We start from the raw sequence: 24,469 nt of genomic DNA, 5'->3' as shown, positions 1-24,469 counted from the left end.
GTTTTCGGCAAGTCTTACCCACAATTCTCCGGCTGAGAGAGTAACGGAGATGTGGGATCTGCTTCCTTCAATTGAGGTATGGGTTCCCCCTTCTGGGCCGCTGGATGGTAGACCTCGCGATCTTTGTCAGGAACGGGAGCGGGGTACTCTCATCCATTGTGAAAATGGTAAAGGGACTCTTAAAAGGTTGTATCTTGGTATTAGAACAATCCATGTCCTCTAAACACCTGAGCCATTCTCTCTGAGCCTGGTCTCGTGAATAGAGGCTGTCTCCTTTGGTACCCTATCATCCCGAACCATGGCTGAAGCTGTGAGCCTTTGCGTAGCCTATGAACGGAGGCTGGAGGTCTTCCGGGTAGAACTCGAAGTCCTCTATTCCTTCGAGTTCCAAAGTTCCGGTATAGAATGAGACCGTCTTGGAAGGGGGCGTATGACGCTACTCTCCATGGGTTGTTCATCGAGAACGGAGGTAGCGAGTCATACGGAGGAAGCTGAGTTCCACTCGTATTGGAAAGTGGAGGAGAGGCTAGAGGGGCTTCTCTCAGTCCGGCTATAATGGAGTCTTGGGAAGTAATCCTATACCGACAATCGAGAGATCATTTGTTCCATGCTACTCTTTATGGGACCCAACCAGGTCGCCCACCTGTTGCAACAGGCTAGCATTGGAGTCCAAAGCCGGAGCTGCTGCGGAGGTGGAGGGGTGGCTCTGAATCGGAAACCAAGGGTAGCGGAACTGGTGACTCTGCCGGAGTGCGAGATCTCTCTCTGGAGGATTTACTCCTCGAGGACTTAGAAAACCGGAGCTAGAAGCTTTAGACCTGTCTGCTCCGGGATTCCCAGCCGGAGACTTACGCGAGGAGGATGAAGCCGAAGTCGTCTTCTTAGACGACGACGACGTCTTAGTCAAGGATTTCACTGCTTGACCCTTGACCTTAGGTCTAACCGAAGCGTCAGGAGGAGTATACAATTCATCACCTGTAAAGCCTTGGAAGGATGGAGAGGTTGCAGGAGTAGAAGAAACAGTTACGCCCAAGGGTGACCCTTGGTTGTCCACTTACCTACCTCGACCAACAGGTCGTTCTACACCTACCATAGGTTCCACATTAATATCTAAAGTCGCGACGTCCGTGGAGATATCCTGGTCTTGGTCAGTTAATGAGGCAGCCAGCTGTTGTTGGATGAAGGCGATAGTCGGGGCCGCCTCTACTGGGTCGACGTATCCTGTCGCCTTGCCTCCGGGGAAGATTAATACCGCCAACCGCTTCTCTAGGATGTAGGGCATACCTTGGCGGCGTTCTTCCCAAAACCGACGACCCAGGCCCGCAGGGTTGCCAGTGCGGTATCCCTCACTGCCGGCGCCTGGAAGAGAGGGCGTAGATTAGATTTAAGAATCACTTAAAACTAAAACTTAAAGTATAACTTAAACTTAGATGCCTTAAGTTAAAGTGAATGATGAAAACTTTAAGCACTAAAACAGAAGCGGAGCAGCTACCGGAGATGGAATACTTACCCCGTCTAAAAGCTGGCTCACCAGATCGTAACATATGGTACACGTCTCATGGTACCAGACCTGGATGTCCCCGTGCGGAGTCGCGCATGGAGCATGGGACCGGCAAACTTCGTGTCACATGGGTCCTGAAGTGTGGCGGCGCATCCCGGATGCTCACAGTTGGTGGCCTGTAAGTGGGAAGACACATGAGTATCTTAAAGAATATCACTTACAGGCTAAAGGACAGAAGAACTCCGTTGCATGCCGGAGCTCGGAAAAAAAAAAAAAAAAATTTGGGCATAACCCCTCCCTGCTTCGCCTGAATAGGCTATAATCCGGAGAGATCCGGTTAAGACATGATGGGAGGGGGGAATGGTTTAAGGTACTTAAGATAACTTATAGTTAATCTAATAACACTTAAACCTAAAACTCAAACGAACCGGACCAAGTCCAGTGCGTAGCGGAGTGTAGTAACTCAGCAATACGGTAAGGTTAGCAGGGACCCACTGTATGTTCCGGTCCACTCTACTGGGTGGACTAAACATCTTTCCGCTGGATGCCAGGACTCCGATCAGGAAAGGAGCCTAGTAAGGTGGGAAAGAGCGAGAAGACATACAGGCACGAGCTAGCACGGAGCGACAAGGTAGCAACGGATGGGGGGAAAGGGCCAGTACTCCCACCACGTTACCACCCGGCCGGACAGAAGCTGGAGAGGTCGAGTCCAGTCTGGGTCTGTCCCGTCTCCCTAGCCCCTCCGCCTGGGGGGAGAGAGGGAGGCAGGCTCGGGTAGTGGAGCGAGCATGGGCAGACCGACCCACCCTCCCCCGACTCTATGGAAGAGCGGAGGGAGAAGGTGACTGGGCAGGCGTCTGGCTGTCTCGTGATCACGTAGTGACCACGAGGAGGTAAGACCAAAACAAGACAACTAAGCCTAGGACAAACCAACTGATCAGAGAAATGCTATCGGGAAGCAACTGAACTGAAAAGCAGTAGCATATAGGCCCACTGGGCCAAAACCAACTGATCAGAGAGATGCTATAGGGAAGCAACCAAACTGATGAGCGGTAGTATAGGCTCAATGAGCCAGGACCTAGGCTAAGCCAGACGCCTAACTAACCTAACTATAACAAAATACATAGTATAATTAAATAAAAATAAAAGAAAGAAAGCAATATAGTAGGAGAAAAAACCCAGGAGTGTACGACTAACCCCGAAGGTAAGTCTACCAACTCAAAGCTAGTCAGAGGCCGATACTAAGAGCCGGGACTAGGGTCTGGATAGAAGAAGCCTACATAAGGTAAAAGACATGCATGCATGACAAACCTGAGTAGACAGTACCCTAAGTAAAACGGATAATTAATATAGAGCGTACACAGATAAGGGGATGTTCTAGGTATGGGAGACCAAGAACGAACCCACCACGAGGCAGAACCATGCTGCCATGCTTCCGACCCAGAGTTCGTATTATACCTAAAAAACGGCAAATAACTGTCTCAGGGCCAAAAAACGGAAAAAACCAACTAACCATAATACTGAGTACTTAACTTAGCTGCTGCGATAGCTGCACGCTCCATTATAGAAAAATCCAACGAAAGGGCACAAAAAAACACAGAGAGAAAATAGCACGTGTGACTCGTGTGCGCTAACGAAAAGGATGTCCACCAGAGGCGCAGCAGTCGGCAGCATGGGATGGAGTAGTAGTAGTACGAGCTGCTCACTCTGTGGGTCGGCTCCCCTCATGGAGGGTTTTTGTAGTGGGAGATTTCTATTGGCATTTGGCTCGTGGTAGTGGTCTCACTCGCCTAGTGTTCATACCGACATCCTCTTGGAGGGTGAGCGAGTCAGTTATACTGACCTTTTTCTTTATTTTATTTATTCTCTGGTATGTGTTAGTAACATTTACCCTAGAAATAATAGATTAAAGGATATTTCGCGCAGCGACACGAGCTGAGCCCAGAAATATTGCAGTCAACAATAAGATACATAAAAAAATACATAATATCCCTCAGGATGTTATTAATATGTTGAAGTTTTTTCCTGTATTAGAGATAATTATACATATATTAATAAATTCAATAATAAGATACCATATATGCTTGACCCCCACATTTTCACCCCCAAAAAAGTAATTATTCATACACGAACAAACCTTTGGTCTTAACAATAGGATAATTTCTAGCGCCCAGCTGGATCCGGTTAAAAAGCAGATGAAAGCAAGGAATCTTGTGATATCTGGCAATGCATGTGTAGATCGGGTAAAGAGTGGTCAAGGACCACGCACATACGCCACCGCATCAGTCTTTTCTTTAACTGCCTGGGCGAGAGTCATGGTTGACCTTTCTCAGCCTTTACCTGGTTCATTGCCTGTTTCGTTTGTGTTTAGTGCTACCAGGCGACAATATTCTAGATTGCTGCTGGACAAGGGGAGGAGGAGGAGCCGGACGTCTCCGAAGACTATACTCCGACTTAGACACGGCCTGGTGCACCAGTCTGCCTTTGGTGTCAGCTCGGCACTGGTCTATCGCATTTTCGAGCTCAGTCCGAGGAAACAAAAATTGGGACTCCAACAGATCTCTGTTTCTCAATGCCAGCAAGGACTCTATGTCAACTGATCTCTCCATCCTAGATAAAACCGGGTCTCTTCTAATCAGAAGGAGGTTAGCCCATAAGTTAACACTGAGGTGAGCCATATACAAAAACGCCTTGCCTCCGGACTGCAACAGACTGGCAAGCGAGGATACACTCACCAACCCTTCTGGCGACCTGTCAGAAGCTATCTTGGCAATGACCACAGACCAGAAGTCCAGCCAAGAAACTTTCTGCAACATGGATGTTGCTGTTGATTCCAATGCTGAGGCATCTTGTGGAGAGAAGGACGGAGCCACCAACCTCACCTGCTCCTAAGTCAATCCCGGCTTCAGGCGAATGACGTCTGGGTTTAAGATGGCGTGACAGCAAAAATACAGAGTTCGTAGCCTAGTACTTCCTATGACATGGGAGAGGTGGGGGTAGAAGCTTGGCAGAACCCCTAGAGCAAAGCAAACCATCCCGGTCCGAAACAGAGGGGTTAACCTTATGCAAGACCAACAGATGACTCATTAACATATCCGTGAATGGTCACGAGCGTGGCAGACGTACAAATGTGAGTTGGAGGGGAATCCCGAACTCTCAAGATCGAAGAAGAATCCCCCAGAGTCTAACTCTTGGAAGCACCAGGGAGAAGGGCAGACAAACACTCCTGCTGGACCAACTCCGCGCTCACCACCTTCAACCTCTTGACAGGCAACGAAAAGGCCCTGGAGAAGTAGGAGCACTTGCATCATGTGCACGAACAGGGAAGGTTGCAACAGGCTCACAATATGCACGGACGGGGGAGGTTGCAACACGCTCGCGATGTGCATGGACGGGGGAGGTTGCAACACACTCATGATTCGATGCAGAGGACGAAACAGTCACTGCAGATTGCACAAGGGAAGATACAGTAACACTCCAAAACACCAACACTCTCGAGAACACATCCGCGTTATTCCTCCCTCATAGGTGAAGAAAGAGCAAAGCTCTTAGCCTTCCAATGCTTGATACACCGACATGGTGTAGAGGGGGAAGAGGGAGAGGAAGACAGTACTGGCTTCTTACATGATCTCTTCGCAGGAGGCGGGGACGATGCAACACGTTTCCTTCCAGTCCTCCCAGCCGACAAGGCAGCCAACTTATCACCCATAACAGAGTCCAACCTCTTAAGCACTGCCTGGCATATAACCTCAGACTGATATGCAAAAGAAGGCTCCTGATGGCATGGAGGAGATTGCAGCGAACTGGGCGGCAGAGATGACTTCACGGCTGAGAGAGGCAGTGCAGAGGAGAGAAAAATAAATAAATAAAAACTGAAAAATTTTGTTGTTGTTAGTTGCGGGGAGTATAAAGGATGTGACCAGCAGATAAAAGAGAAATGGCTGAACATTCCTTGAGAGATTAAAGAGATGAATTTTGTTTTGGAGGTATGTTAATGGCATCCCTATATCTTCTGAAGCAAAAAAAAAAAGATCTTTTTGTTGCTGAAGAATCTCTGAACCAACATTTTTCATACGCGAACAAACCTTCGGTCTTAACAATAGGATAATTTCTAATGCCTAACTGGATCTGGTTAAAAAGCAGATGAAAGCAAGGAATCTTGTGATATCTGCCATTGCATGCGTAGATCGGGTGAAGAGTGGTCAAGGACCACGCAACTATGCCACTGCGTAAGTTTTCTTTATCCACCTGGGCAAGATTCGTGGTTGACCTCTCTCGGCCTTTACCTGGTTCACTGCCCATTTCGTTTGTGTTAGTTAGTGTGTGTGTGTGTGTGGCTGATACATGGCTGCTTCTGCTCCTTCTTGGCCTCGTCAACGTGTGTGCCCCGGAATTCCAGGTTTTCCCTGTTCTCGTTTTTTGGCTTCGGCAGCGACTGATCCCCGCATCACATGTAGCAGGTGCCGTTCTAATTTTTATACAATAACGAATCCTTGCACGGAATGCCAGGCATGGCCTAAAGAGCAGTGGAAGTCATTTTATAGTAAGAGAGAGCATCGGAGGGTTTCGACTCTTACCTCATGGGAAGGTTTTTCGCTTCTTCCAGATGCTTCGTCTCCTGCAGTATTCACCCCCCTTAGTAGCGTTGTACCTGTGTCTCCTTCCTTTTCTTCCATTGATTCGTCGCTGGAAGTATCGGAAGGCCCCCAGGCTGATTTTTATAATGTTGCCCCTTCTTCTTCGGGAGTTATTTTGATTCCCGGGAAGGGGGAGGCTTTTCTCATTTATTCCAGAGTCGGAGGCGTCCAAGATTGCGGCGATTTGGAAGATGCTTGGGCTAGGTGGTCCCCCGTCGTTGGAGGGTTTGCTAGCGCACTTTATGGAGGCTCGCTAACCCCCTCCTCAGGCTGGCCAGGTCCTCCCCCCCCTCCTTTCGGCCTCGTCTTCGTGGGTAGCCAAGGTCAACTATCTTGTATTGCTCTGCCAGTGACTGTTGCTGCTTCTTTGAGTCAGAGAGAAGCCGTGGCATCAGCCCCGTTGATGACGTCACAGGATCAGTCATTGTGTATTCCTCCGCCAGTGGCGTCTGCTTCCCCTTCAGACCAAGGGGAAGCCGTGATGTCATCACCACTTGTTACATCACTTCCATCGATGATGTCACTCCCAGTCCCCTCTGCACTGCCTCTCTCAGCCATGGTGTCATCTCTGCCGCCCAGTTTGCTGCATCTCCCTCCCATGCCATCAGAGCCTTCTTTTGCAGATCAGTCTGAGGTTATATGCCAGGCAGTGCTTAAGAGGTTGGACTCTGTTATGGATGATAAGTTGGCTGCCTTGTCAACTGGGAGGACTGGAAGGAAATATGTTGCATCGTCACCGCCTCCTGCGAAGAGATTGTGTAAGAAACCAGTGCTGTCTTCCTCTCCCTCTTCCCCCTCTACGCCACGTCGGTGTATCAAGTGTTGGAAGGCTAAGGACTTTGCTCTTTCTTCGCCTATGAGGGAGGAACAATGCGGATGTATTCTTGAGAGTGTTGGTGTTTCGGAGAGTGTTAGTGTATCTTCCCTTGTGCAATCTGCAGTTGTGGCGGGATCACAAGCTTACAAATTGCCAGGCAAATCCCCCCCACATAAACCTAATCACTCCAGCTGTCAAACCCACCCTCAGTCACACTTTCCTCTTTACACTACAGAATACAAGCAGGACAATTGACCTATACCAACACACAGAACAAAAAAAAACAAAGACATGTACTCACCCAACTCCAGATACTCCAGGCTATGCTGTGCTGTCTGCTGGTCGAGGTCACTGAGACACCACCAACTACAAGACAAAAACCAAGAACCACAACCCACAACCCAACAACACAACAACAGCACAACAACCAAGGACCACAACTCAACCCCACAGCACCCAAGGACCACAACCCCACAACACAACAACAAACAAGGAACACAACCACAACTCAACAACACAGCAAACAACAAGGAACTCAACCACTTATCTGACTTTCAATGCTTTCAATAGACTGCAGCCGACACTACTATCACCACCTCTCACCAAAGACTGACTAAAGACTAACTTAAAACACAGAACTCTAAACTCCAACAGCACCAGCAGACAACCCAGAACTCACCAACAGCCAATTCAGTCGTTAACTTTCCAATCACCAATTACCCTCTCTCTCTCTCTCTCTCTCTCTCCAAGTAATAAAATCCAAAATAAAGAAACAAATAAAGAGAGAAATCAAGAATATCAGGTAAAGAGAAAAGCAAACCACCAATGAGATATGCAGAGGTGTCAGCAAAAAATTTCAAAGCATCAGCTCCGAAATTCTACTCAAGAGATAATAACTGTATTTATTATGCAAGAGGATATTGCAGAGACGGAGAAAATTGCAGATTCAGACACAAAATGAATAATTATGATGAAGGAAGATCAAATATTATGGAAAAGTTGGATTTTTTAATGTCAGAATTTCTGGAAATGAAAAAAAGAACAACATACCAGAACAGGAAAGAGACATGGGAAAATCCTTATTACTACCAGTATTAAATGAAGGAGGAAACACGCAAACCATCATAGTGATGAATGCGCAGGGTTTAGTTACGAGTAACTCAAAAAGAAAAATAGAGTACTTAGAAGAACTAACCCCCCAAAATGAAAAGAAAATAGATATAAGTAATATAAGTGAAACCTGGTATTCCCAAGAGACTGGGAATGATGATCAAATAAAAAAGGGTTCCAAACTTATAGATCAGATAGAAAAAATAGGAATCAAGGGGGAACCGCAATATATGGGAAAGACAAAAAACAAGGAAAAATATATGAGAAATATAGTAACTCAGAATGTGAACTAAATAGCGGTAGAATTTGAATCTGAAAAATTGATGAACATAGTAATATATAGACCTCCTAATACTAAAGAGTTTGACTTAATAATTGAAAAATTGGATGATATATGTAGAAATCACAAGGACTGGACTATTCTCCTATCTGGTCTTCAACTTTCCTTTCGTAGAATGGACAAGAAACGAATAGGAGATTGTGGTTGTACTTATACATATAAAAAAGAGAGTAATAGTAGTGCAGAAGATAAGAGGCAATTTGAAAGCTATTAGATATGCTACTAGAATACAACATTCAACAAATAAATCACCTGCCAACAAGAAAGGACTACTTTAGCCTAGTATTTTGTGAACGAGATGAATTATGTTAAAGAAATATAGTTTATAATGCGAATATTTCAGACCATAATGTCATAGAATTAACAGTTCATTCCAAAGCAATTGAAAATAGAGATAAGCAAGAAATTGAAAAAAGTGGGAAAAAGGGAAGGATATGGAAAATACACAACTTCTACAGTTAAAAATATAAAATGGTCAGAAATTAATGAAGAATTAAACAAAGATTGGGATAACATTTTCGTAAGTGATGACATAAGGGTAAATACGGAGATATTATAAAAATAAATATTGGAGAAAATAGTGGAAAAATATATCCGAAGAAGAAAAGTAAACATCATTCATGCATACCAAGAGACAGAAGGATCTTGTTCCAGAAAATCAGAAAGTGGAAAAAAGGTCTTGCAAAAGAAAAAAATGCATGGAAGTTATAGAACTAAAAAGTAAGATAGAAAATGCAGAACAAAAGATTATACAATCAAAAGAAATGAAAAACGGGACTTGGAAGAAAAAAACCCTATTAATATCAAGCAAACCCCAAGCTATTATACTCATATGCGAGAAGATGAATAAAAGAAGAATAGAAATAGGCCCTCTGAGAATTGAAGGGAGATTAACGAATGAAAGGAAATTTGCAACATACTGGCAGAACGATATAAGAGAGAATTCACCCCTAGAATGATAATGAAGATAATGATATAGAAGTAAGGGATGAAAATAGTAAATATTTAGCTGACATAGATATTAATGAGCTGATATTGTGCAGGCTATTAATGAAATTAAAAATGGAGCTGCTGCAGGCCTGATGGAATTCCTGCTATTTTATTTTGTTAAGAAAGTAGTTCATTCTATCGCAAAGCCACTTGCATATTATTAAGACAAAGTGTAGATACAGGCAAGATTTATGATGAGCACAAATTAGCATATATTACCCTACTTTCAAAAGTGGATCAAGACTAGAGGCAAGTAATTATAGGCCTGTGAGTCTAAACATCACATATTATGAAAGTGTATGAAAGGGTAATGAAGAAAAATATTATGAAACATTTAATAAAAAATAATTTGTTAATAAAGGACAACATGGTTTCGTACCCGGAAAAAGTACACAAACCCAAATGTTAGTCCACCGTGAGAACATATTCAAAAATATGAAAAGCGGAAATGAAACAGATGTGGTTTATTTAGACTTTGCAAAAGCTTTTGATAAAGTAGACCATAATATATTAGCGAAGAAAATTAGAAAACACAATAATCGTCGGATAAAGGTAGGAAGATGGTTAAAAGAATTTTTACACAACAGAAAACAGATAGTTATGCAAACGACGAGAAATCGGATGAAGTCAAGGTAATATCCGGTGTGCCGCAAGGTACGGTGTTAGCTGCAATACTGTTTGTTATTATGATTGAAGACATAGACAATAATGTGAAGGATTCGGTAGTGAGTAGTTTCGCAGATGACACAAGAATAAGTAGAGAAATTACTTGTGATGAAGATAGGAACGCTCTACAAAGAGACCTTAACAAGTATATGATTGGGCAGAGGTAAATAGGATGGTATTTAACTCTGATAAATTTGAATCAATAAATTATGGAGACAGAGAAAGAAAGCTATATGCATATAAGGGACCTAATAAGGAGACCATCACAAATAAGGAAGAACAGTTATAAAGACTTGGTGGTGATGATGAATAGGAACATGTATGCAATGATCAAATAGCAACTCTGTTGGCAAAATGTAAAGCAAAAATGGGAATGTTGTTACGCACTTCAAAACAAGAAAAGCTGAACACATGATTATGCTTTATAAAAACATATGTTCGTAGTCCACTTGAATATTGCAATATGATATGGTACCCACACTATCAAAAAGGATATTGCACAAATAGAGAGTGTACAAAGGTCCTTTACAGCTAGAATAGAAGAAGTTAAGGACCTAGACTACTGGGAAAGACTACAATTCTTAAAAATTATATAGTCTAGAAAGGAGAGAGAACGCTACATGATAATTCAGGCATGGAAACAGATAGAAGGAATAGCAGAAAATATCATGGAACTAAAAATTATCAGAAAGAGCAAGCAGAGGTAGATTAATAGTGCCCAAAAACTATACCAGGAAAAATAAGGAAAGCACACAGGACATTAATCCACTACGCACCAGCATCGATAATGCAGCGTCTATTCAATGCGTTGCCAGCTCATCTGAGGAATATACAGGAGTGAGCGTAGATGTGTTTAAGAATAAGCTCGACAAATATCTAAACTGCATCCCAGACCATCCAAGATTGGAAGATGCAAAATATACCGGAAGATGTACTAGCAACTCTCTGGTAGACATTAGAGGTGCCTCACACTGAGGGACCTGGGGCAACCCGAACAAGATGTAAGGTCTCTCTCTCTCTCTCTCTCTCTCACAGACGTTGTCAAGTGGAACTCCATAACTCCTCCATATTTCCTCCCCTTTACATTGACAACGTTTTCTTACACTCACAACACCCACACTAAATAGCCTTCCGTAACACGCACGGATGCTCGGACACAGGCACCCTGGATCTTGTTTGAGGGCCCTCATACACACTCTCAGTTACACCGCCATCAACTTCTCCCAGACCACTTCCAGTCAGACTACCATTACCATCTCCCTCACTACCTTCCATTCACTATCTCATCTACCCCTTCTAACTCTTGTACAAATATCTCTTGTAACTCTGCCACCAAATCCCTTACCTCATTTACACTCCTGCCAAACTCCCGAAGAGACTCATTCATACTGCCAACTACATCCTTACCACCTGATTCCCTTCCTGGTGAAACTTCACTAAACCCTGACAATTCAAACCCACACACGCTATATGTATTATTCCTCCCCTCAATCATCCGTATTACATGCCTTATCCACCATCTTTACCCTAACACTAACCCCTCTATGCAGCTCACATTTCTCCCTTTCATTCCTTTTCCTTACCTTCTTCATTCCTTGTCCTTACCTTCTTCCGCTTTCTTCCATACTCAACCAACACTAACTGCCGATCTTGCAGACCCATTTGCTCTGATGCTCGACTCACATTTATTCAACTTCAAACCACTCACTCATAACATAATCCCGAACATACTGCACATACTAGAGGACCCACCCCAACTGAATCCCCTTTTCACTTAGTTTCCCGAATTCCCAGCCTGACTCATCCTCTTATGCCTACACACAATCGCCACGTGACCTTCCATTCCACATTCAACACACTTCGCACGCTGTTCTTTACACATCCTAGCATAATGCCCGCTCTTCCCGCAGTTGCTGCAAACCACGTTCATACCGGTACCCCGACATCCACTAGCTATGTGCCCTGCTTGTCCACACCTGTAACATTTAATATCCCTATCTTTCTTACACTTGCTCACTAAATGCCCCGTTTGCCCACACCCAAAACACGCTCCTAACACCCACCGACATTCATTCTTTCTGTGTCCTGGGTTACCACATCTATAACACTGCTGCTCTCGCTCACAACTAACTGACCCTACTCTTCCAACACTCGCTCTCCTATCTCTTTTATGGCTAACTACACTCATGTTACTTACCCTAATGCTCCTATCTACCACTCGCTCTGCCATTCGCCTTGGCCCTTCCTATAGCTTTTAAACTTGTACAACCTCAGCTACTTCAGTCCTAACACTAACACTCCTACTCTCTTTTATACACCTATGTAACTCGTAATCCTTTACTATTTCTAAAATGTCATTCCGTGTCAACCCTTCATTCGTCCATCGCATTTTCTCCTTACATTTCAGATTCATAAACTCATATACATTCTCTGGTACAGTTGCCAACAACTTTCGCACTAACTCCTTACACTCTTTTATCCCTTCGTCCCCAAACTTTTTCCTGGCTAATGTTTCTAGCCTACAGACATACATTGACAATGACTCACCAACATTCATTCTTGCCTCTTCAAAATCTTGCTTTCTCCTATATCTAACGCTACTCTTTATCCTCTTTGCCTGCTCTACAATCCTAGCTTTCATACTCTCATACGGCACATTCCCTACATTCATCATTACCCCATACATACTCAACAAAAATTCCTTCAAAAAGCTACCTAACTCTCTTACCCAGACTCTCTTGTTATCCCCATACTTTGCCTCAAAATACCTCTCATATTCCGTACCTGTCTCATAAACACAGCCTTTCGCACTTCCTGCTCACTCTCACTCACTTTCGCTACTTCCATTCTGACCCCTCTTTCCCTCTTCCGAATACAGCGAGTCAACTTCCATACTCACCGCCATACTCCTGATTACGCTCTTCTTACCCTTCTTTCTACCAACCTGTTTCCACTCACCACCATCTAAATCACTCTCAGCCCTTTCCCTAATGTATTCAGTCCTAGTCTCATCTTGTCTGTCACTCTTACTATCCTTCTTTCTCTTAGTCTTCATCTTTCTCTCAACCCCCTTCTTATTCTTTACCACTCCTAGCCCGTCACAAGACCCGGTAGGCCTACCTCCTACAGCTCCCTCTCCCATGAATCCCTTCATAATTTCCTGCATCATCTCTTGCACTGCATTCATCATTACCCCAAATTTTTCGTCCATTTTCTCAACTATTCCTTCTTCCGCTCCTTTCACCTCTTCTTTCATTTCCACTTTCTCACTCCTTAGCATTCCTCTCATTTCCTCTAACTCGCTCTTCAGCTCCTCATACTCGACCCTCAACCTATCATTCTCCACTTCCAACCTTTCCTTAGCTTCCCTCGCCAACCTTAGCTCCTCCTTCAGCCTCTCTATCTCCTTCAGTCCTTGTTCGGGCGCCAAAAAATAATGTGGCGGGATCACAAGCTTAAAAACTGCTGGGCAAATCCTCCCCACACAAACCTAATCACTCCAGCTGCCACACAAACCTAATCACTCCAGCTGCCAAACCCACCCTCAGTCACACTTTCCTCTTTACACTACAGAATACAAGCAGGACAATTGACCTATACCTACACACAGAACAAAAAAAAAACAAAGACATGTACTCACCCAACTCCAGATACTCCAGGCTATGATGTGCTGTCTGCTGGTCGAGGTCACTGAAACACCACCAACTACATGATAAAAACCAAGAACCACAACTGGCAGCCCAACAACACAACAACAACACACAAGGACCACAACCCCACAACTCAACAACACAACACCAAACAAGGAACACAACCACAACTCAATAACACAGCAAACAACAAGGAACTCAACCACAACTCAACAACTCAGCAAGGAACTCAACCACAACAAAAGATCACTGCACAAACAATTACTAACACAAAAAAGGCAACACACACACACCCACTAACAACACCAAGAAATCACAACAGCTCACCAACAACAACCCTCAACAACTCACAGCCACATCAAGAAACCACAACAGCCCCCCCAACAACAACAACAAATAAAAAACACACCACATATCTGACTTTCAATGCCTTCAATAGACTGCTGCCGACACTACTATCACCAACTCTCACCAAAGACTGACTAAAGACTAACTCAAAACACAGAACTCTAATTTCCAACAGCACCAGCAGACAACCCAGAACTCATCAACAGCCAATTCAGTAATTAACCATCCAATCACCAATTACCCTCTCTCTCTCTCTCTCTCTCTCTCTCTCTCTCTCTCTCTCTCTCTCTCACAGATGTTGTCAAATGGAACTCCATAACTCCTCCATACAGTGGCTGCTTCCTCCTCTGCATCGAATCACAAGTGTGTTGCAACCTACCCCATCCGTGCACATTGCAAGGGTGTTGCAACCTCCCCTGTCCGTGCACATGATGCAAGTGCTCCTACGTCCCCAGGGCCTATTCGTCACCGTAAGAATCTCAAGGCGCCTGTCAAGAGGTCGAAGGTGGTGACCGCTTGGTACAGCAGGAGTGTTTGCCTACCCCTCTCCCTGGTGCTTCCAAGAGTTCAACTCTGGGGGATTCTCCTTCGATCTCGAGTGTTCGGGATTCCTCTCCAACTCACGTTTGTACGTCTGCCTCACCTGTGACCATTCATGGACATAATGAGTCATCTGTTGGAGGAGCACGTAGTGATGTTCCTAGTGTTATAGTGGGTTTGTCTCGGAAGCCAGCACATGGACCCAGCCCAGACAGATTAGTTGGTGTTTTGGGCTGTTTGGCTGCTGATCCTTCCATCAATTTTAATGGGGAAGGTGCCTTAGAGGAGCCTACACATCCCTCTTGTCGTCGGTTTCCGTTGCCAGAGCAGGAGGAGGGAGACACGCAAGAGTTTTTGTCTTCCTTTTCAGAAGTTGTTGATCTCATTTGTGGGTTCAAAAATTTTGAAAGTAGGACTCGGGCTCGGTCGTCTTACACTACTTCTTGCTTGGAAGCCTTGGTGGGAGCTGCGCAGGATCCCAAATGTTCTCTTTAGCTTCCCTTGTCGGGGCACGTCCAGTCGGTCCTGCATAAGGTTAGCGCCTCTGTTTCAGACCGGGAACAGTTCGCTTCGCTCTAGGGGCTCTGCCAAGCTACTACCCCCGCCTATCACAAGACATAGGAAGTACTATGCTATGACCCTGCAATTTTGATTTTATGCCATCTTAACCCAGACGTCATTTGCCTGAAGCCGGGATTGACTTTGGAGCAGGTGAAGTCGGTGGCTCCGTCCTTGTCTCCACAAGATGCCTCAGCGTTGGAATCTACGGCAGCCTCCATGTTGCAGACGGTTTCTTGGCTGGACTTCTGGTCATTGCCAAGATAGCTTCTGACAGGTACCCAGAAAGGTTGGTGAGTGCATCCATGCATGCCAGTCTGTTGCAGTCCGGAGGCAAGGTGTTTTCGTATATGGCTCACCTCAGTGTTAATTTATGGGCTAACCTCCTTCTGATTAGAAGAGACGCGGCTTTATCTAGGATGGAGAGATCAGTTGACACTAGAGTCCTTGCTGGCATTGAGAAATGAGATCTGTTGGAGTGCCAATTTATTTTTCCTTGGACCGAGCTCGAAAATGCAATAGACCAGTGCCGGGCTGACTCCAAAGACAGACTGGTGCACCAGGCTGTGTCTAAGTTGGAGTCTCGTCCTCGGAGACATCCGGCTGCTCCTCCTCCCCCTGTCCAGCAGCAGTCACGAAGATTGTAGCCTGGTAGGCCGAGGAGTTCAGTTTAAGCAGGGCCTTCCCATTCGGCTCAGTCTAGGTCAGAGGACCAACGTTCCTTTCGCTCTCATTCCTTAAGCCAAGAAGGGGCCCAAGGGGGCCGTTGGTAGGTTAGGCGCCTCTCCCTCTCCTGCGCCAAGGGTGGGGGTTGCCTGGCGGGCCATTGTGCCAAGTGGCAGAGTTATGGAGTGGAGAAGTGGATGGTAGATGTCCTTCAGGTGGGGTACCTACTGCCATTTGACTTCTCTCCTCCTCTGTCAGACAAGCCACAGCTCAGGAAGTTCTTGGCTCTTCGAGAGGAAGTGCAGAGGATGCTGGACAAGGATGCGATAGAGGAAGTGGTGTGTCTCCATCTCTGGGGTTTTACAGTCACATTTTCTTGGTGCCCAAGGCGTCAGGAGGATGGAGACTTGTGATCGACTTATCCACCTTGAATCACTTCATCAGGAAGACATGGTTCAAGATGGAGACCCCGCGTTCGGTGTTGGCAGCCGTGAGTGAAGGTGACTTTATGCTGTCGATAGGCTAAAGGGACCCTTCCTTCCAAATCCCTATTCATCCGACGTCCAGGAAGTTCCTTTTGGGGACAAGGTCTTCAAGTTCAAAGTCCTATGCTTCGGGCTGACAACAGCCAATCAAGTGTTCACAAGGGTCTTCTCTCTCGTGTCAAGTTGGGCCCATGCTCTGGAGATCCGTTTGCTGAGGTACCTCAATGATTGGTTGGTCTTGGCAGTTTCCAGGATAGAGCTGCTGCAGGACAGGGATCTTCTACTTCAATTCTATCTGGAACCGGGCATCATAGTCAACCAGGAAAAGTCGAACCTCGTACCCAGTCAAAGGATTCTCTACCTGTCAAAGGATTCTCTACCCGTCGGATCAGAGATTGGAGAAGTTGCGAGTGGTGGCATGCAACTTCCTTTTAGAGCCACATCAGTCAGTTCATCATTGGCAGGTTCTTCTGGGAGTGTTGTCTTCCCTGGAGAAGCTGGTCCCTCATGGGCGTCTTCATCTTTGGTCTCTGCACTGGAGACTGGAAGAATTCTGGTCTCCAGCGGGGGACCCACCCCTGTTAAGGGTTCCTCTGTCTCTGGAGGTGAGAGAAGACCTTCATTGGTGGTTGGACGACCGGAATCTTTCTAAGGGTGTCCCTCTGCTTTCTCTTTCACCAGACTTCCTTCTGTTCTCAGACACCTCCCTCGCAGGTTGGGGGGCTGATTTAGGCGGCCTCATCGCTTCAGGTATTTGGAGCTTGGAGGACAAACAGCAACATGTCAACATCTTGGAGTTGAAGGCAGCCTTCCTGGGTCTGAAGGAGTTTCAGGAGAAGGTAGAAGGTCATTTTGTCGTTCTTATGTCGGACAACACCATGGTGGTAGCCTATGTGAACAAACAGGGAGTCCTGGTTTCTCGTCAACTTCACGCCTTGACCGTCAAGGTTCACCAGTGGGCGGCCAGCAATTTGGTCAGAAGCGCTCAGACAAGGAGGATAATCCCAAGGCAAAACGAGGAATTTGGTCGCAGACAAACTCAGTCGTCGGGATCAGATCTAGCGTTAGCAGAGGACCCATTCCAACATCCCAATTTTGCACTCAAAATAATGAGAAAGAATTCATTCTATTCATGTAATCAGTAAAATACTTACACTGTTAAAAACTACATACTGAATGGAAAACATACATGCTTAAAAATACGTACTGTATTCAAAACTCACCCACACATCATTGTCAGCATCTTATAAAAAACATTCTACTCAGACAGTGTACAGCTAAATCTGATTGGCTAGCTGGTTGCCATGGAGTGTGTTAGCCAATGACAGCCCCCTACTTCTGTTCTATTTAATATAGACATATGTCGTGGATGGCACTACGTTTCAACATTGGTATGATCATGACTATTTGACTGCTGATATTTGTTTTATACAATTAATTTTTCATGAAAACAAGAATTTAACAATAATTTTAACTTTAATACGTATAGTGGAATGAAAAGTCCCACACAGTTTGTCGCATGTGATGAGTCATGATTTGCGAAGCCTATTCCCATACCGTCCTCAAATGTACGACTGCAAACTGATAACAACATACTAATATCAATACACAACAACCCTAACGATAAGCCTTACTTATCGTTAGGTTGAATTACGATTATTTTGATTATGTATAATTTTGCTATTTACAGAATGCTTTTGTTGAAAATAGAAAGTATGTATTAGTGAACATAAGGTCTTAATTGTCCCACTATTTTGTTATTGATGCTTGTAACTATCTCAAATTCATTTAATATTAATATAAATAGCAAACTATAATGAGTAAATAACTACCATATAAGGAAAAAACATGAAAAAAGAAAAAAATATGTTTTTGCTATAGTAGTGATGTTTATGATCCTGATCCCATAGTTCTGCAATCCAAAAATTTCCAAAAACCAGGAACACATCTGGCCCTAAGGATTTTGGATAAATGATTGTGTACATGTAGTGATATGAGAATACATACAATGTTTATTGGACACTATGCAGTAAAGCATAACTTTTTAAAACATCCATGGAAAATACGCATATTCATTATGTTTATGTTATATAATATTGGTTACTATATGTGGAATATTTTACATACGCTAATTTTATATCTCATGTATGACGCCATCACCTTAAAAAATTAGTTTCAAAATTAGGTCTTCAAAAGTCGCATGATACTCTAGATTATATACGTTATATGAAAAATAGTATCCTTATGGGTGTTATTGATATGTTAAAGTTTTGTTTGGGAAATAGTAATTAAATTTGATAATAAGATATAATAAATTTGATAAGATATTTAAAAAAAATAGTATACCTGTGGGTGCTAATTAATAGCCATAATATATCTGAACAATATTTATTTGATGGAGATGCTATTTCCCTGCTATTTCCCTGATTGCTGGCAGTTTGTGATCATTAGTCCCTGTTGCATGACATGAAGTTTTAAAGTGAAATATATATGGTGAATGTGTTATTGTGATATTTAACAAAGTGAGAAAATTAAACAAGTAGTTCTTATCTGTTTCAGCCTTGAAGATCCATATCGGTTTGTAGCACCCGTGTCACCTCTGCCAGGCAGCGTTAATGTGGAAGAACTGATTCGAGAAAGCCAAGATGACATAAGCAACAGTGGTTTCTTGTCTCCAACTGATACAGGCAAAGCAATATGTGCTCTTACTCAATTAGTTGACAGGTAAAAACCATGCTCATCCCTTCTTTAAACACAATAAACTCTCAGATTTAAGAAATTACATATGAGTAGTATTCCTCCTCTGTTGTATTGTATATTCAACCAATTACTAACTCCAGTTTTACAGTTGCCTTTCTTAGATGTTCATGCAAGTTTGGAATGAAATGGTATAGAATCAAAGCAGGAAGTGGAATTTAATCAAGTAAGTATTGGAAGTTTAGGGGCCTGTAGGTAGTGAGCACTTGTAGCAAGTGAGTTGGCATTAGAAAGAAGAGTACAGTATTATTCTTACTTGGGGTGATGTAACTACTGAGACATTTTGAGGTTCTCCTATGGCTCACCACAGGATCAGTTCTTAAATTGTGAGGTGAAGGTTGGTGCCATATAAAGTTTAAGAATTTAGGGAGCTTGGCAAAAACAGACCAAAGGCATGTTTCATGAGTAAGTAGACCAGGTAGGCATTGGACAATAAAATGGTACTGGTAAATTTATGGAATAATATCATTGTAATTGAAATTAAATATAAGGTATTGTTAGGTGTTGGTGAATGAATACTATGGGAAGTCATTGTTTGATGAATGAATACTATGGGAAGTCATTGTTTGGTGAATGAAAGTTATGGGAAGAGTATTGCCAAATATTTTTGAGTGAGTGTACTCTACTTCCTGGGATTAAATGAGGTTTTTCATTTTCTGTGCCGTACCATTATTTTCCTTCCATGTTGCACTGTTCACTTTTCTTCATCTTTTGAGTAACCATCATGTTACTTTGTAAACTATCTTTTGAGTTTTCAGTTTTTCATTCATCTAATTATTTACATAATATACTTATATCCCAGGGATTATTTTTTCACCTTACCTAGGCCTTAGTGTGATTGTTTGTTTATTCTGTAAATTAGTGATTGTGTTTTGCTTACGCCCGGTTATTTTTCGAGTAGTCCACGGTAGCATTTACCTTATGTTCTCATTTCTGTCTTAGGTATTTTTGTTTCCTGGTGATTTAGTGTTAAGTGATTTATTTTTTGTGATTTGGTATAATTTCCTTGCATGTCTTCAAAATTATTATGTGTTGAAAAGGCCTCATCACACTTGTGTGAGGAAGAATGTGAAGTCCTGCAGCTCATTAACCCTTAAACGCCGAAGCAGTATTTTAAAAATCGTCTTCCCGTATGCCGGCAGCGTTCAGTTCGCGAGTGAGCGAAGTGGAAGCGGAAAAAAATGTTTTTTCAAAAAATCACAGCACGCTTAGTTTTCAATATTAAGAGTTCATTTTTGGCTCCTTTTTTGTCATTGACTGAAGTTTAGTATGCAACCATCAGAAATGAAAAAAATATCATTATCATATATGACAGCGCAAAAAAAAATTTCATACATAATTGTATACAAATCGTGCTGTGAGCAAAACGGTTAAAGCTAACGAGTTAATTTTTTTCCGTTGTATTTTACACTAAATTGCGATCATTTTGGTATATAACACGTTGTAAAATGATCAAGGCAACACAGAGAAAATATTATCACAAAATGATGCATGAATTCGTAACTCGCGGACGTAAAAAAAAGCAGTTTTCATTTTTTTCAAAAATTCACCATAAATCAAAAATATTGTGCTAGAGACTTCCCGTTTGTTGCAAAATGAAGATAATTGATTGAATATTACTAGACTGTAAGTGTTGTAGCTTACAATTGCAGTTTTCGACCATTTCGGTCGAGTTAAAGTTGACCGAAGGACGAATTTTTTCTATTTATCTATTTATATGAAAATATTTCAAAACTGATAAAAGCTACAACCAAAGGTTGTTTTATTGTTGTATTCTACATGAAATTGCACACATTTTCATATATAAAACTTTATATAACGGCTAATTTAAAATGGTGCTAACATTACGACAATCGGAAGAAAAAATTTATGATTTTTTCGGAAGAGTTACAGCGCGGACTTAAGAAAAAAGTTTATTTCATAAATTCACCATAAATCGAAATATTGTGCTAGAGACTTCAAATTTGTTGCAAAATAAAGGTAAATGATTGTAAAATATTACTAGAATTTAATAGGTTTTTAGCGTTTTTTAACCCTTTTCTTTTTTTCCAATTCGGGTCGAGTCAAAAGTTGACCGAACCCAATGTTGAAATTTTGGCACTTATCGTTATTTTATATGAAAATATTTCAAAACTGATAAAAGCTACAACCATTGATTGTTTATTGTTGTATTCTATATGAAATTTTGCACATTTTTATATATAAGACTTTATGTAACGGCTAATTTATAATGGTGCTAACATTACGACAATCGGACGAAAAAATTTCTGATTTTTTTGGATGAGTTACCGCGCGGACGTAAGGAAAATGTTTTTTTTTCATAAATTCACCATAAATCGAAATATTGTGCTAGAGACTTCCAATTTGTTGCAAAATAAAGATAAATGATTGAATATTACTAGAATGTAAGATTTTTAGCGTACAATTGGGTTTTACGACCATTTCGGTCAGTCAAAGTTGACCGAAGGTTGATATTTTGGCACTTATCGTTATTTATATGAAAATATTTAAAAACTGAAAAAAGCTACAACCAATGATTGTTTTTAGTTGTATTCTACATGAAATTGCACACATTTCCATATATAAAACTTTATGTAACGGCTAATTTAAAATGGTGCAAACATTACGACAATCGGACGAAAAAATTTATGGTTTTTTTGGAAGAGTTACCGCGCAGACGTAAGGAAATTTTTGTTTCAAAAATTCACCATTAATCTAAATATTGTGCTAGAGACTTACAATTTTTTGCAAAATAAAGGTAAATGATTGAATATTACTAGAATATAAGAGTTTTAGCTTACAATTGCATTTTTCGACCATTTCGGTAGTCAAAGTTGACTGACGGTTGAAATTTTGGCACTTATCGTTATTTATATAAAAATATTTAAAAACTGAAAAAAGCTACAACCAATGATTGGTTTTAGTTGTATTCTACATGAAATTGTGCACATTTTCATATATAATACTCCATGTAACGGCTAATATCAAATGGTGCAAAAATTATGTCAAAGTGACGAAATAATGGGTAACAATTGTAAACAAAACAACGCCTTGATCCTTGAGCTCCCAGCATCCCCCAAGGCGCGTGATTCAAAAGTTTTTGGCTGGTAGGCCTATAAGTATTTTTCCGTGAATTTTTAAAAAACTTTTTTTATATCGACGTACCATACGTCCAATCGGCACCCAACAGACAATTTATATCGGCGTTTAATATGTCCAATCGGCGTTAAAGGGTTAATGTCATCCTTGGATAAGGACCTATATATGTAGTCCTTATGCAGGGTCTAATAGTGTTGCCACCCCCCCCCCCCCCCCACGATACAAAGTACGTAATGTTTGAAAACTGGTTTGCAGACTCAGTGGCATGCATGTAAGTATCAACCTCCTTCCTATACTGTTGGTAATTCATCAAACTTCATGTGACCATGATAGTCATGGACATTGACCTTATTTTTCTTGATGATCTCAGGTTACCTAAGGAGGGATCTGCTGGGCACCTTCTCTGCTACTTCTTCCATACCTGCCTTCATTCTTCCAACTCTCATCTTTGGCTGTTCCTGTTTTCCTGCCATCCCTTCTTCAATGATGAAGTTGACTTATAGATGATGCTTTTCTGGCCATACTCAAGATGGTGCTGTCCCCTCTCTCTCTCTCTCTCTCTCTCTCTCTCTCTCTCTCTCTCTCTCTCTCTCTCTCTCACACACACACAAGTTCCCAGCCATGTCCAGTCATGTCGGAGAAATCGGCTGGTCTCATTTGCCACTCCTTCCATGTCTGCCTTAGTTCCTCTTACTTGGGTTTCTGCTCTGGTGCCTGTTTCTGCCATCCCATTTTCATTGGGGGATTTCATTTGTTCATCAGATGACACTTTCCTACAAGACTTGACAAAGTTTCCTCTAAGACCAGTACCTTCTTATGGTTCGAGTCGTCCATGAATGAGTAGATTGTGACTTCATAATCCTTCACTCCAACTGCACCTAATGCAGTCTTTTACTTCCATTCATGGTGCCTCCTGTCTTGGTAGGTTAAACAACTTCTTCAACTTTTATGCTTAAGTGAATGCCTTCAATTACCTGTCTCGCCTAGAGGACTACCTCAATCCCTGTTTCATACTCAACTGCAGCTGTCATGTACTCAATTGCTCGGACAAACTCAGTTGCTACCCCTGTGCACCCAGCTGCCACATCTCACACCACAACTTCAAGATTCTTCTCAGGCAGGTTATATTTAATTCCCCAAACATGAGCAAGGCTTGTGTCTTCAATTTCCAGCCAAAGGAGCCTCCCTTGCATCTTTGGTCCCCCACTTCCTCTCATTATCCTTCAGGCTCTTCTCATCCACCCATCAATTCTCATCTTGCTGCTCAGGATTACAAGTTGCATTAACATCCGATTAGGTCTTCTTCCTTGTTCATACGCAAACAAACCTTCGGTCTTAACAATAGGATCATTTCTAGCACCTAGCTGGATCCGTTTAAAAAACAGATGAAAGCAAGGAATCTTGTGATATCTGGCAAGTCATGCGTAGATCGTGTGAAGAGTGGTCAAGGACCACTCACCTAAGCCACTGCATCAGTCTTTTCTTTAACCGCCTGGGCAAGAGTCGTGGTTAACCTCTCTTGGCCTTTACCCGGTTCATTGCCCATTTAGCTCGTGTTTAGTGTGTGTTTGGGTGATATTATGGCTGCTTCTGCTTCTTCTCAGCCTTATCAACGTGTGTGCCCCGGAATTCCAGGTTTTCCATGTTCTCGTTTTTTGGCTTCGGCGGCGACCGATCCCACATCACATGTAGCAGGTGCCGTTCTAATTTTTGTACTATAACGAACCCTTGCATGGAATGCCAGGCATGGCCTAAATCCCGATGCTTCGTCTCCTGCAGTATTCACCCCCCATAGTAGTGTTGTTCTTGTGTCTCCTTCCTTTTCTTCCATTGATTCATCACTGGAAGTATCGGGAGGCCACCCGGCTGATGTTTGTAATGTTGCCTCCTTCTTCTTTGGGAGTTAATTTGATTCCAGGGAAGGGGGAGGCTTTTTCATCATTCTCATTTATTCCAGAGTTGAAGGCGTCCAAGATTGCAGCAATTTGGAAGACACTCGGGCTAGGTGGTCCCCCGTCCATGGAGGGGTTGCTAGTGCACTTTATGGAGGCTCACTACCCGCCTCCTCAGGCTGGCCAGGTCCTCCCCCCTCCTCTCGGCCTCGTCTTCGGGGGTAGCTGAGGTCAGCCATCTTGTATTGCTCTGCCAGTGACTGTTGCCACTTTTTGAGTCAGAGGGAAGCCATGGCGTCAGTCCCGTTGATGACGTCACGTGATCCATCGTTGTGTATTCCTCCACCAGTGGTGTCTGATTCTCCTTCTCAATGAGGGGAAGCCATGACGTCATCACCACTTGTGACATCACT

At 42.9% G+C, this 24,469-nt stretch overlaps 1 protein-coding gene across 1 annotated transcript in view; it reads left to right on the top strand.

Annotated features, from left to right (window-relative positions):
* LOC135226200 (brefeldin A-inhibited guanine nucleotide-exchange protein 3-like) overlaps nt 1-24,469 on the top strand; it is a 166,294-nt gene that overhangs the window by 89,114 nt on the left and 52,711 nt on the right. Inside the window, 1 exon segment of the mRNA XM_064265643.1 lies at nt 18,868-19,032. Within this exon segment, the coding sequence (XP_064121713.1) occupies nt 18,868-19,032 (165 nt within the window).

This window comes from Macrobrachium nipponense, chromosome 14 (genome assembly GCF_015104395.2).
Source record: "Macrobrachium nipponense isolate FS-2020 chromosome 14, ASM1510439v2, whole genome shotgun sequence".
In the NCBI taxonomy this organism is placed as follows: domain Eukaryota; kingdom Metazoa; phylum Arthropoda; class Malacostraca; order Decapoda; family Palaemonidae; genus Macrobrachium; species Macrobrachium nipponense.
This window is presented reverse-complemented; position numbering and strand designations above follow the sequence as displayed.